We start from the raw sequence: 13172 nt of genomic DNA on the forward strand, positions 1-13172 counted from the left end.
ACCATTAGGACTGCCATAGGCAGTGTATATGTACCATAAAATAGACACTTTCACTTTCATACAAATAAAATGAATGTATAAGCAGAGAATACAAGTCTACAAGCCAGTGCTGACAAGCAAACTACTAGATTATAGTCATTTGGCAGATGCTGCCATCCAGAGCGATATACAATGAAGTGAAATCAGAATCCGGGACAAGTGCATTGAAAACCTTAGTGATCACATACTACATATGGTAAGTGTACCTACTGTGCAATGTAAATTCAGCCACTGCTCCACCTAATTTGGTGTCCCCATACAGTAACACCCAGTACCATGTTGTATCCTTAAAATTCAACCTGAAGGGCAAAACAGGAGCCAAATTTTGTGTGAATTTTCAGAGGGATAATAAAATAAAGTTGTGATATCTTGAGTACTGAAAAGATATGTGGAGGGCTGGTTCCATTTTGTATAATGAGCAGTGAAGCAGAATTATTGGATAATTTATTGGATAATTTATACGTTTTGCTTAAACATATGGAAAAACGATATACAGTGCCGTGCATACAAGGAGAAGCACCACATACCTACTGTCAAATATGGAGGTGGGTCATTGATGTTTTGGTAATACTGTATGTTGCGGTCAGTGGTCTATGGACTATTCACAAATTAAAATATGCTTCAGAACGAATCTCATATCTTCATTATGGCGTTACTTGTGTTGGGGATGTAAATGAATGGTTTTGAATATTTTTATTGATTAACATCATCCAGCAAGCATGCCTCCAAGCATAAAAGAATTCAGATTTAACATTAATCTACTGGCTGTTGTTTTCCCAAATCGGGCATCTAAAACCGGTTGTACTCTAATTTGCAGGAAAAATTGCACCGGCCAGCAAATCACAACATGTTCTTATTTTCTTGAAACAATGGAAAAATCCAAATGTTTACCGCAATGGTGTGCAAAGCTTGCAGTGTCGCTCTTGATCAAACGTTAGAAATGGCTTTGTGCCAACGCAGGTGTTGCATTGTTCAAGACTAAATTTATATGGTACAAGGAAGGAAGCAAGTGCTTCAAGCCAAACATAAGAGTTTCAATAGTTTTGTGTGTCACATACCCATTTGGATGAAAGCCATTCCAGGATAATGACAAGTTTCAGTTTGTTCCATGAGACGTAGTTTAATTAAAGCACAATGCACTCAAGAGATCATTGAGAAGCGGTAAAGGACGGTATTAGGATCAGTTAAATTATGTACAGTACCATCTTAGGCATGCTAGATTTAAAAAAACCTATGAAACTAAAAATGCCGATATGTGAAAATACCGCACTTTATGTAATGTTTCAGTGGAACCAACCAAAAATCAAACATTCATATACGATACCCAAAATCAAGTCATTATTGGCAGTTTTGTCATTATTGGCACCTTTGATTTAGTACTTGGTGCATCCACCTGGGGCAAGGATAACAGCATGGAATCTTTTTTTGTAATGCTTGACAAGGTTAAAGGAACACATTAGGAGGGATGTTGGACCTCCATTCCTTTATGCAGATCCTCAGGTGATCATTCACATACTTGGGTTTGCGCTTATCAACCCCTCTTCAGTTCACACTTTCCATTGCAATAGCTATCTCAGGCAACCAACCTCAATCCAATGGAAAACCTGTGGGCTGAACTGAAGGTCAGTTGATAGCACAAACCCAAGAATGTGAAGGATCATGCAAGGATCTGCATAGAGGAATAGTCCAACATCCCTCTAGATTAATTCCTAATTTGTCTGATATTTAGAACCTTTTGTTATTTTTGAAAGCATTTAACTCTACTGATGAAATGTGAACCATTCCATGGCTAAATTAAACAAGCATCGTTTTCCCTTTCCTGCAGCTCGAAATGTTTGACTCTACCTGAAGCAAAGACATTTCCATAGTGCATTTCACTGTTCTTTTTTTGTTCTTTTACTAGCACAAAGCATTTAAACAAGACCACAATTACTGAAGCACTGTTTTAATAAACGTAAGTTCTACAATAATGTAACACCTGAGACTTTCTATACATCTTACAAACAATATTTAGGACTTTTAAAACACAAAAATATGTTTTAGGTGAGATTATATCAAAGCTCTTGATGCTATTGAAAAGTACAAAATCAACTCTTCCAAAACTACCAATTCTTCCAGACTCTCACTCAACCCCAATGTTGCCAAAACAAAAAAACAATAGCTCTTCCCAGGCAAACCGTTACTACAAAACTTTACACACATATGTATACATATATACACATTAGTGAGAAAATATTCAGCAGCAGAAGACAGTTAATTTGTAGAAAGGTCTAACAGACATCCGCACTTAAGGAAACAAAAACAGTTGCTGTGCAGTCACAACTTGAAATATAATGGAATTAATTCCTTAGTTTGGCACCCCTCCCTCTCACCAGAGATTCTCTGTAAGTTTTTTCCCATTCCCACCCGCCTGCCTTCACACTAGAGGAGCAGAGAATATACAGTCCTTGAAGGTTAAAAGATAATAAAATCCTCTTCCTGTCCACCAGGGGGCAGCCGTGGACGCTTGTTGGGAAAGGTGCTTACGGCTTTGGTCACTGGATCACTTCGAAGTAGTGCAGTATGGCCATGATATGCTGCGGCATGAACACGTAGCCCGTGTACACCGCCATCCCTGCCACGGAGATCAGGAGGGAATCTGAGGACACGCATTAAAGAAACCAACCGCTGAAATGAAGGCTCTCCATGAGTCTTGCTGAAAATGACGTACGGCTTTGTCACATAATCACATGGTCATGTAATATTATTTTACCTGCTCCACTGACTTACACCGTACCGTCCTGTATTATGTGAACAGGAGCAATCCTCGCATACCGAACGGTCGCCAAGCAGAACATCAAAATCAGGGCAGGACAGCAACAGGGCCTTTACAGTCAGTCAAAATGTCTTGGTAATATAAACACCTACACTCAAGGCTCAACTATTCCTTGGGCATAATTGTAGTGTTGTTGAAATGCAGGGTCATAGCCCAGAATATATATAAACTGCCCCCAAGAGCAATTCTGTATTTTAGCTACGCTTTGCATTGAGGAAATGTTACCTACACAGCATTGAAATCAAAAGGACTCGAACTGCGCACTCCATTTTTAGCAACCCAGTTTTTTCTTCACGTTTTTCAGTTCAATGAAAACATTTTGCAGAGTCATCGCTGGGCCACCTGCACAAGAACTACAGCAGCTAAAGAGGGGCACTCAGCTGCAACTGCCATGCACAAATTGCCATTTTATACACCGCCAGCCACACTCTACAAGAGCCAGGGCCAACCAAAAGATACAGTTGGTAGCCTGATATGTTATTGAGGGAAATGAATGCAGCACTTACCCATAGAAACTGAGCTTACATAACACCATCTTCTCCCTCAGAGCACAAAGCACTGCATTACACCACCGTGCACTACTGACCTACACTGGGACATTTACTGAGAGCAGCATTGCTGAGAGCCATTAGACCAGAACCCAAACGGCGTGGGATTTTTGAGATAGATATGGATTATAGATGTGGAAAATTCACAGACTACCAACATGGTGGCCAATAGTGAATTTTGGAGCTGCAATGAAAATAGACCTTAAGTGTTTTCATGCATCAATATTGCACTGATATGAATATGCAAGAGCACTCAGAACTTATTAAAGAATATGCAAACCATTTTATACTGAGTATTGCCTAATAAGCATAATTACTGCCAGTGAATTAGTGACGTTATAAAACCAACGTATACATTCCACCAACAGTAGCCTGTCGAGCATAATCTGTGAAAAACAAGTGGCAAATGACTGGGCACTGGTCTGAAAACGCCCTGAATCTGCCAGCAGGTGGATGAGCAAACAATGAGTAAAAATGCCAGTGAGTGATCGGACCGCTTGTGACCCGCTCAAAGCGTAATTTATACTTCTTCACATGATGCTTTCAATGAGTGTCACTTGACAAAAATGACAGTTAAAAGTGAAAAAAAGTGAACATTTGGGGAGATAATTGTACCCTGTCGATTCCAATCGGCCATGTTGCTGTGGATACAGCGCAACAGCCCCATGGCTCAGGAGGATCAGGATATTAGAGTGATACGCCTTCTACAAGCCGCATTGTCTCAAGTTCCCGCGTCCGTGACTCCGAGGTGAGAGCAATCAGGGAAAGACAAAATTTGTTATCACGGACTTTGTTATCCTTCACTTAATCATGTTGGCTTTGATTGGTGTTCATGAACATGGAGGGCATAAAGGAAAAACACAGAACAAATAAATAATCCTCATCCTCTTTGAAAGATTATAAAGTCAAAGATTATAAAGCTCAAGTGAGTTCACTGATTGTGGAACTGAAAACACATCTATTCTGGAGTGCAAATATATGTGGAAATATAATTTTAAGAAATTATCTTTTACTCTCTACCCTTAAAAACCGACACAGTGACTGCACTCATAATACTGGGTTATGGTTTAAAAGTTCAGAGAAAATATTACTCAAGTCATGTATGCAATGCAGTCTGGTGTGATGCAACACTATCAGGCCTGGTGTCTCCAACTCACAATACTTCTTCTGTGTGATAACAGATGGGTCCTCTGATATACCTCATACTTGTGAAAGGAGTTAGTAACACTATGTGAGGCTATTATTCAAAATGGCAGTCATGGTTCTGATGACATTTCAACCAACTTTATTAGTGGGATTTTCCCTAAAACAGACATATCTGCAGAAGCCCTATATAGACTGGGCCTTATTATAGACTGCCTATAGCTATAGCTGGTTCAAACCCCAGTGTAGCCACGATAAGACCTGCACAGCTGTTGGGCCCTTGCACGAGGCCCTTAACCCCACATTGCTCCAGGGAAGATTTTCCCCCGCTTAGTCTAATCAACTGTAAGTCACTTCAGATAGCATCAGCTAAATAACTAATGTAATACTATGCATGGCAACAGCCTTGTCAGGCATGACACCGAAACAAGAACAAACTGTTCTTACCCATGAACACACAAAACTACAGTTAACTCCTTTAACCACTAAACAAAGGTGCCACACTTCCTGGTCGGAAGCCTTGGTTAAGGTGTCAGTTACAGCCATTGGCTTCAGTTGCATGATAAGCTGTAATGCAACTGCAGCTCAGCAAAGCTTAGGAAATTGATAGTCTGTTTGTTGCATACATGATTATATGTGCCCATACGCGCCTGTAAAAGAACCAACCATACATCAAATTAAGTGTCAGTAGTATTTCCCACACCACTACTTTACAGGATAAATATTTTTCTACACAACATGCAGTGTTTGGATTTGTTTGGTGGTACACTTTGCTCTGCAGAAAACCCTAGCATGATGAGTGCAGAAAATAAATACATCCGAACACGTACTTGGGACACAGAGTGACAAGTGATGCCCCTAGTCCGCATACTTCAGACTGACGGCTAGCAGTTATAGGACAGCACAACAGGCATTTGAAGCTAACGTCCAGTAAATATGGTCTCTTTATGACCAGCAGTCAATGCAATAGTGACCAGGAGACAAATGGACGGTCTTGTCAAAATTCCATGAATACTCCCACTCCCACTCCCAATACTTCCACTTGAATACTCCGGGAGCACCATATGGGGTACCAGCTATTTTCTGTGTCCACATACTGCAGGCAAGAGCCAGCATTCCAACCGCTAAGCTTAGTCATTCATTGAAAGTAACATGTACAACAGCACCCTTAGAAATGTAGTTAATTGTGACCCACGATGTTTGAACAGATAAGGAAGATAAGTTTAGAGACTGAGGGAAATCTCTGTGCTAGACAACATAAGAGGGCAAAGTCTCAGGCCGGAAGTTAAATGTCTTAATTGTTGAAAAGGAATCACTTAGGGTTAGGGTTAAGCCGAAGCAGGCGAATGTGGCACGGAGGCGAAAAACACTACGACAGTTAGTAAATGAATACTAACTTATGAACGGTCAGTAATTCACTGGTTAGGTCACGCCTGTGCTGTGCATGTAAACACTAGCGGTTTGACTTGTTATTCGGCAACATCTCTCCTGTTCTTGCGACACTCCGCTATCTTACCATGGTCTAGTAAAACGTTAACAGTGCATTCAATCTATGAATTCGGTTATGTAGTCAAACGACATTTCATATGTCTAAGGTAGCATAACGTGACTTGTGAGTATTGTCACTAGTGAGATTAGGCAGTGATTCAAACAACTATTAGGCCTACGTTATTTCAGGTTTTATAGCTTGTAAAAAAAACCCAACAGAACTTCCCTCATCGTAACCTTGTAGTGTCCAGCTATAAAGTACAAAGCGTTTTCCGTGTCAACTAATACTTCACACAGATCTCAACTTACCTGTTGCGCTCTCTGCAACTCTACCGGTAACTCTAGTTCATAAAACTTACTAGCTAGAATAAATGAAAACTGACTAAACTCTAGCGTACTCGTCCATCCTATAACCGAATGGCTTTCTCGTGAATTAAGTACGGCCCTTCCTCCCGGCCTTCCACTAATCTCCAGACTTAAGCTAACGTTAGCCATTTTAGCTAACTTTAGCGGCCTTTTAAGCGGCTCTGTTCATCTTGACACACTTTTGGTTTACGTATAAAAGGATACTGAACACCGTCCTCTCCCAAGGTTCCAGCATGTACAAAGCTGTGACGAGTAAATATTGGTAATAAAACCAAGATAATTGTTTCCAGGCATCCATGAACGCCATGATGTTGCGACGAGTTTCCCAGGCCCCCTTGGCTGGCTTTTCAACTCGAGTTCCTGATGTGGAACTGCCTTTAACCCCACCCAGTGACGCAATTTTCCGAACGTCATTCTAGCGCCCTGTTGTTGTGTAGGTAGGAAGGAGAATTGCAGCATGATTCACGTTATATCCTTCCAATTATTTATCGGGTAATTCTCTCTCGCACTCACTTCATCAACGAATTTCTAAAGAGAAATCATTCGCGTCTAAACGTAAATCTTGAAATATGTCTTTGGGACCATTTAAATTTTCTTTCTAGCAGCCCATGAATTGATTTGCATTGTGTAAATGAAACCCACAGTACTTTCCACATAGGTCAGGAGTTTCCAAGGTGTCACTATAACTGACAGATACATTAGATGAATGAACAAAAGTTTTAATAATACAAAACCTTATATATACATTTCAGGGACTTAGGCCATGATAACCAATAGGCTTGTATATTAGCCCTATGTAATCTTTGATTCCCGAGGAATTGGGTATTTGACAGATTACCTGACAGAAGCAAACTGAGTATGAGTACATAAACTCAAATTATGAAAGGAAAAGCAATCCACAAAATGAGCTGCACACTGACTTGTTATATCTGTAAAATCAAATGTATATGTTGCAACCTTGTTAATGATGACAATTCAGTCAATTTGATAAAAAAAGGGTCATCCAAAAAAAAGAAAGAAAAGTAAAACAGTCTTCAAACTGGCAAAATAAATGCAACCAGTTTCAAAATGGCATCTTCAGCAGTGACTTGCTAGGATGTTGAAGAAATGGTACACTTCATCCTTGTCGAACACTGCTACCTCTGTGGAGCACTCGGTACACTGGACGGGATGGTAGGTCTCCTCTGGGTCCCCCTCCATGGCCCCAGACACCAGGGCCCCGGACACCAGGGCCCCAGGCTGTACCTGTTGGTTGCCTTTCAGCTTCTTTCGCCTGTTCATCCGCTTTCTATCAGCGGGCGTTTTGTACCTCAGAACCTCCTCTTTATTTACTCTGCAGTTCATGACAAACATAGCTCTGTACTGAGTCCTGAACTTCTCGTGCCTGGGGAGACACAACAAAGGAGGATGACATCAAAAGATAAAACTTCTAGGATTTTCTCACTTCATTTTTGTATTTTCAATTGGCCTAGACAGTTTTTTTTTTGCGAGCAATGAAGGATATTTTAGATATTTAGAAAGGTTTCTGACAACCTGCTGGGTTTACAGTGGTAGGTATAGGTATAAAGTATTCACAGGTTTGTGGTCTAAAGCAAGGAAATACATTTCAAGCAACTCCAAAGCAGATTGTATAGAGATGTGTTTAGTTTAATGTGAACGTCTATGGAAGGGGTATAATTCACATGAATAAAGTGTGTATCTGACAACCTACCATCTGGGAAAGCTGTATTACAGCATAGTCTACTGAACTGTTCTATCAGTTCTGATAAAATCTCAGAATCTTGGTACAATGGCTCTGCACCTTGGTAACCTAGAGCCTATGGCTCCAATTCAATTATGTCCTTGCAATCCTGTAATCCTAAACTACCTGTCAAATGTCTGCACCATCCGTATCAACCTGTTCTGAATTCAACGTGCATGTGTATGAATGTACCGACTGCATTTGCTTCTGCATAACTTTCCATGTACAACCAATAGAAAATACCAGAGTCTTGTTTGTTATGATGCAAAGACGTCAACATAATCCAATATCTTTCATTAATTAATTAAATATGAGAACAGAATGAGGTAATGTACCAATGAGGCAGTCCCAGGAGTGCCTTACCTCTGACAATCCAGACACAGAGTGGTCATGCAGGCCGGGCAGTTGAGGACAGCATCACTGCTGGGGAGTGCCTCAGACTTCTCTTTTCTGTTTGAAGAACCAGGCAGTTTCCTCCTGCTTCTGTACCTGAATCACCCCAAAGGGAACATTACTGACCTAGCACCATAAAGAGACAGCATTGTGCTGAAAGGAAAATGCTCCACATTGTGAAGTCATGAACGTCAAATTTATTTAACTGAATGGGTTTTAAAAATGTCTACAATGTAATCAGTTTCTTCAATGTCCTATGATGATACTTGTCAGTCATGGGGGAATATGATCAAATTTCCTTCACTTAAGTGGTACAGTGGCCTAGTTATCCACATAATTCTGTTCTTAGCTTGAAAAAAAATTGTAGCTGTAGTAACTAGCAAATTGTGTTTAATTAAGGAAATAACCTGTACAACATAATAGGCTTCAACCTAGAACAAAAATAACATACAGAAGGGGACAGTTAAATTCTTACAGGGGAATGCTTGGACACAGACTGGATAACTCAAGTCTCAACAAGAGATTTAGTGATTAACTACCAGAGCCCTTTCAGGTTGCAGATGGGCGTGGGGTCGGCATGTTTGTGACAAATTTCAGAGAACTGGGACAAAATGTTACCACTGCAATGGCGGAACAGGAGAGGTTGCTAACTGCTAAATGCTCTGAACATCACATTACAAACCGTCCCAAAATGCTTCAAACAGACTTTGTTCAGTACTCGGCCCTCCTGTTATATGTATAGACATGCACTATACATTAGCTACATCTGCTAAGCAAGAACAAAAATTACAAAAGTGGAGGTCAAAAGACAGAACCTGCTAAAATTGAGCTATTCTCCCATTGAGGCTGTATGGACAAAATGCATACGCTGCAGGTAAGTAGCCAGTCCTATGCTAACTGCAGGTATGAATTCTGCTTTGGAAGACCCCGACTCACTGTCTCCTTTTGGCATCCACCCAGGCCTGGTCCCGGTCATCTTCATCAGGGTCGTACAGCAGCTCATCGTTCGTGAGGACACGCCGCTGTTTCCGCCGCCGCCCTTCCGAGTTACCTGGGCACAGTCCACATAACAAATTAACCTCTGCATACCGTGTTCTCCAATTTGAATCTGTAAACAGGAACGCAATGTTTTCTTAACCCGACTGAACTCGAGCGAATAGCTGATCTATTGCCACAAACTGTCATTTAGGTATTCAAGGAATGCCTATACTTCACTTGGAAGCACCAGCTGGGAGGCCTAATTGACCCAAAACTGGGCTTCAGAATGATTCTGCATCAGGCCTGAGCCGATACCATTGAAGGCACCTCTACTGCGATTACTACTGTACATTACAAGTTGTCCTGAACAGTTAAAGCTATTGGGATGTACAGTATATCTCTGGTTTAGCAACATGAACAGTAACAGATTTGCCTCGGGCATAGTAAATTTGCATTCCCTGCATTTGCATTCAACAAAAAAATAGGAATACAGCTATCGCCTCAGGCTTATGTGGGTTTAATATAAATCCACCCCCATTTCTCCTTCATTTCAAGCTAGCTCTCTGCTAGGGAACGGGGTACACTTATAAGTAGCAACGGAACTGATGACCTATAACAAGAAGGCTGTAGGTTTTTATACAGGGCGGGGAAATGCTGCTGTATCCTCAAGCAAGCATACTCAAACATACTAAATATCTCTTTAAAAAGGTACTTGAAACTTACTGGGAACCTCATCATCTTCTGAATCTGTGTCAAAGTAAATGTTGTCGTATTGCTGGGGTTGCAGGTTTCCGCTCGAGTCTGCCGTGTTGCCAGTTGTACCCGAGGTCCCCTCTGGTGAAAATAAAGCATAATCTCGTCATAAAACCCTTTCTCAAAGCAACATAGCACTGACAAATTGTCAGCCATATGACTTGACAGATTTGTGATGTCTGCATTCTCCATGTACACAGGCAACATCTAGAGAAGGACAATTTGCTAGGCTTATAACACAAACTAAAAATACCAATTTCCAGTTGTTCAAAGGCTTTCCAGCTGCATTTGCAGGATCAACAACCCTCCCCCACCCCACCCCACCTCTACCACAACCGCATACCTCTACAATAGCAATGCATTTTTCACCTGATGAAACTGGGGCAGACCATCTACCCTCTATGGTCTTCATGGTGGAGCTCAACTCTGCCTCCATCTCCTTCTCAAATTCATCTCCACTTGAAGACTCACTCTCTCCAGTCAGGTACTCCCGAAGGAGTTTTCTCTTCTGATCGGGGGTTCCATGAAGGAGAACATCCAACTCATCCTCGGAGCTGGTGGAACAACAGTGAAGAAACAGTTATGTTTTACTGTGAATCCCTGAAGTAGTACATGGAATAAAAAGGCAGCTCCCTAGAAACGCTATCTAGTACAGTATTTATGTAGTTTTGTAGATGGCCTCTAAGCTTTTTGGTTTATTTGAAGGCCACAGGAAACATGCTTGCCTGCAAAATGCTGTGATACTTTTTCAGATTTTTTGATATAATTGGAACATATTTAGTTCCAATAAAATAAGAACTGAAGGCAATGCAGAAAATAAGAAAAGATCATTATTCGTATGAAATATTAATAAGTGAATGCAAATAATTAAATCAAAGTATTCAAACATGACTCATGCAGTAGAGCCAATCTTTGTGATTACAATGAGACCAATATATTGTTTTTACCATTTACGACTATAAAGCTGTAGGCCACGAAAGTAGAGGTGGGTTGATCAAAATGTGCGATTTACGTTTTGTTATCTGTTATCAGCTGCAATTTACGGAAAGAGCTCATAGGAAACCCAGTGTTTTGCTAATCAGCTGTTACCAGCTAGCTACAATCTCAGTTTACGTAAATTAGCGACCTAGCTACTGTTGAAAGGTGACGACTGCGCAGCTTGCTAGACAGTATCACAAATTAGCCCACAACACACATAAAAAAAAAAAGTGTTAGCTAGTTAGCTCGTATTACCTAACTGTTAGTAGGGTAACATTAGTGAACGATCAGTTAAGTTAACTAGTATCTGCAAGCAAAGCAAACCGATAACTATCAACACATAGCTAGCCAAATAAGTAGGTAAAGCTAGCTAACGCATAGCTGGCCTGCAACAATACACTTTCTCTGACTCGACAGGGCTAAGTTTTTGGATACAACATCTGTCATGAGCAAGTTAGCAATCAGTAGCAATGAAGTTGTGACATGCTTCTGTGCGATAAATTAGTCAGCTAATGTTAAATTAGTCACCTGCTCGCCGCTCTCTCTTCATCACTCGGTTCTTCGATTTCATAAGAATCATAATCTTCTTTTCTGTTCATTTGTCTTCCTCGTTTTTTCAACAATTACGTAGTAATACTTTTCGAGATTATTCAGTTTATATTTACGAACTCACATTAAGTTACTGCTCAGCTAACTTGCTGACATATACCTTCGTTTAGCTATTTCACTCAGTTAGCGAACGCTATAAGCAAAACGTTTCTTCAGGAAATGTAGCAAACATTCGTCCGACGCTCAAGGTCTTTCCCCTGCTCCCCAGTTCGAACACAATAGTTCCGGATTGTGAAATATCGGGTGGATGACGGTGTAATAATGCTGCAAAATTATTACGTTGAAAAGATATTGCTATATTCTAATCAAATTGATAAATGTGGGAATATTTATTAATTTGGCATTTCATTTTCGCATTACTTGCGCATTTAGTAAATGAAATAAAAATGCTTGCTTGAATAGTTTACGCTCAATAAATGCGAAAAGGAAAAATGAAAATGCAACTTTACGCGCAGTTTTCTACTTTTGGTCAGTTATGACCTAGTTAGTTTCCACAGTTCAAAGGCTACTGCGTCCTAAATCAGACATTACAGTCTCGATTCGATTCTTGGGGAGCACGACTAAGAGGGGTAGTCACACAGAAAAAAACATATGTGACCTGTTCTGTCGCCAATTTCACATAAATCGATCTTTATGTAAAAAAAGTTTTTTTGGCTGTTTTAGGCTTTCAGCTTCATTTTCTAAATATCTTGGCTTTCATAATCTGCATGTCCTAATGCCAAATTCAGAGTAAAAATATACACCCAGTGACCGCTTCATTAGGTAGATCTGTACACCAGCTTGTTAATAAAATGATCTAATCAGCCAATCAGGTGGCATCAACTAAATACGTAAAAGCATGCAGATGTGGCCATGAGGTTCAGCTGTTTTTCAGACCAAATGAAGAAATGTGATCTAAGTGACTTTGACCTTGGAATAATTGTTGGTGCCAGACAGGTACAGTGGTACAATTTCTGTTCTTTTGGTTCTGTACTCCAGCACATTGGATTTGAAATGAAACAATGGATATGGGGTTAATCTGTATAATTATAATGGCTTCCTTGGTCCTCATGTTGACAAACATCAATAGCAGACTCCAATGGAAAAATAAAGCCTAAGATCAAAACTAGATTTTTAACTAGATACCTGCACTAAGAAAGCGATTGAATACAACCGTCTAACCAGAAACTGCTGAAAACTAACCAATTACTTTTGGTCCCCTAAAATGGGGGGACTATGTATAAAAAGGGATGTATTTCCAACACAGACCACTCAATACATATGTCTTCACTTTAGCCTCATAATCACCATTTAATTCAGAGCCAAAATAATAAACTGTCCA

At 40.3% G+C, this 13172-nt stretch overlaps 2 protein-coding genes across 2 annotated transcripts; both read right to left on the reverse strand.

Annotated features, from left to right (window-relative positions):
* Positions 1-1968: 1968 nt before the first annotated feature.
* sptssa (serine palmitoyltransferase, small subunit A) lies at positions 1969-6774 on the reverse strand. Its single transcript, XM_061247183.1, has 2 exons — positions 6604-6774; positions 1969-2677 (listed from the first exon to the last, which is right to left on the reverse strand). Exons 1-2 carry the CDS (start codon positions 6704-6706, stop codon positions 2574-2576), a joined length of 207 nt encoding a protein of 68 aa, XP_061103167.1. The 5' UTR covers positions 6707-6774; the 3' UTR covers positions 1969-2573.
* A 328-nt stretch (positions 6775-7102) lies between these two features.
* eapp (e2f-associated phosphoprotein) lies at positions 7103-12607 on the reverse strand. Its single transcript, XM_061247171.1, has 6 exons — positions 11771-12607; positions 10634-10818; positions 10235-10345; positions 9470-9584; positions 8504-8629; positions 7103-7783 (listed from the first exon to the last, which is right to left on the reverse strand). Exons 1-6 carry the CDS (start codon positions 11839-11841, stop codon positions 7477-7479), a joined length of 915 nt encoding a protein of 304 aa, XP_061103155.1. The 5' UTR covers positions 11842-12607; the 3' UTR covers positions 7103-7476.
* Between the last annotated feature and the right edge of the window lie 565 nt (positions 12608-13172).

This window comes from Conger conger, chromosome 1, assembly GCF_963514075.1.
Source record: "Conger conger chromosome 1, fConCon1.1, whole genome shotgun sequence".
In the NCBI taxonomy this organism is placed as follows: Eukaryota; Metazoa; Chordata; class Actinopteri; order Anguilliformes; family Congridae; genus Conger; species Conger conger.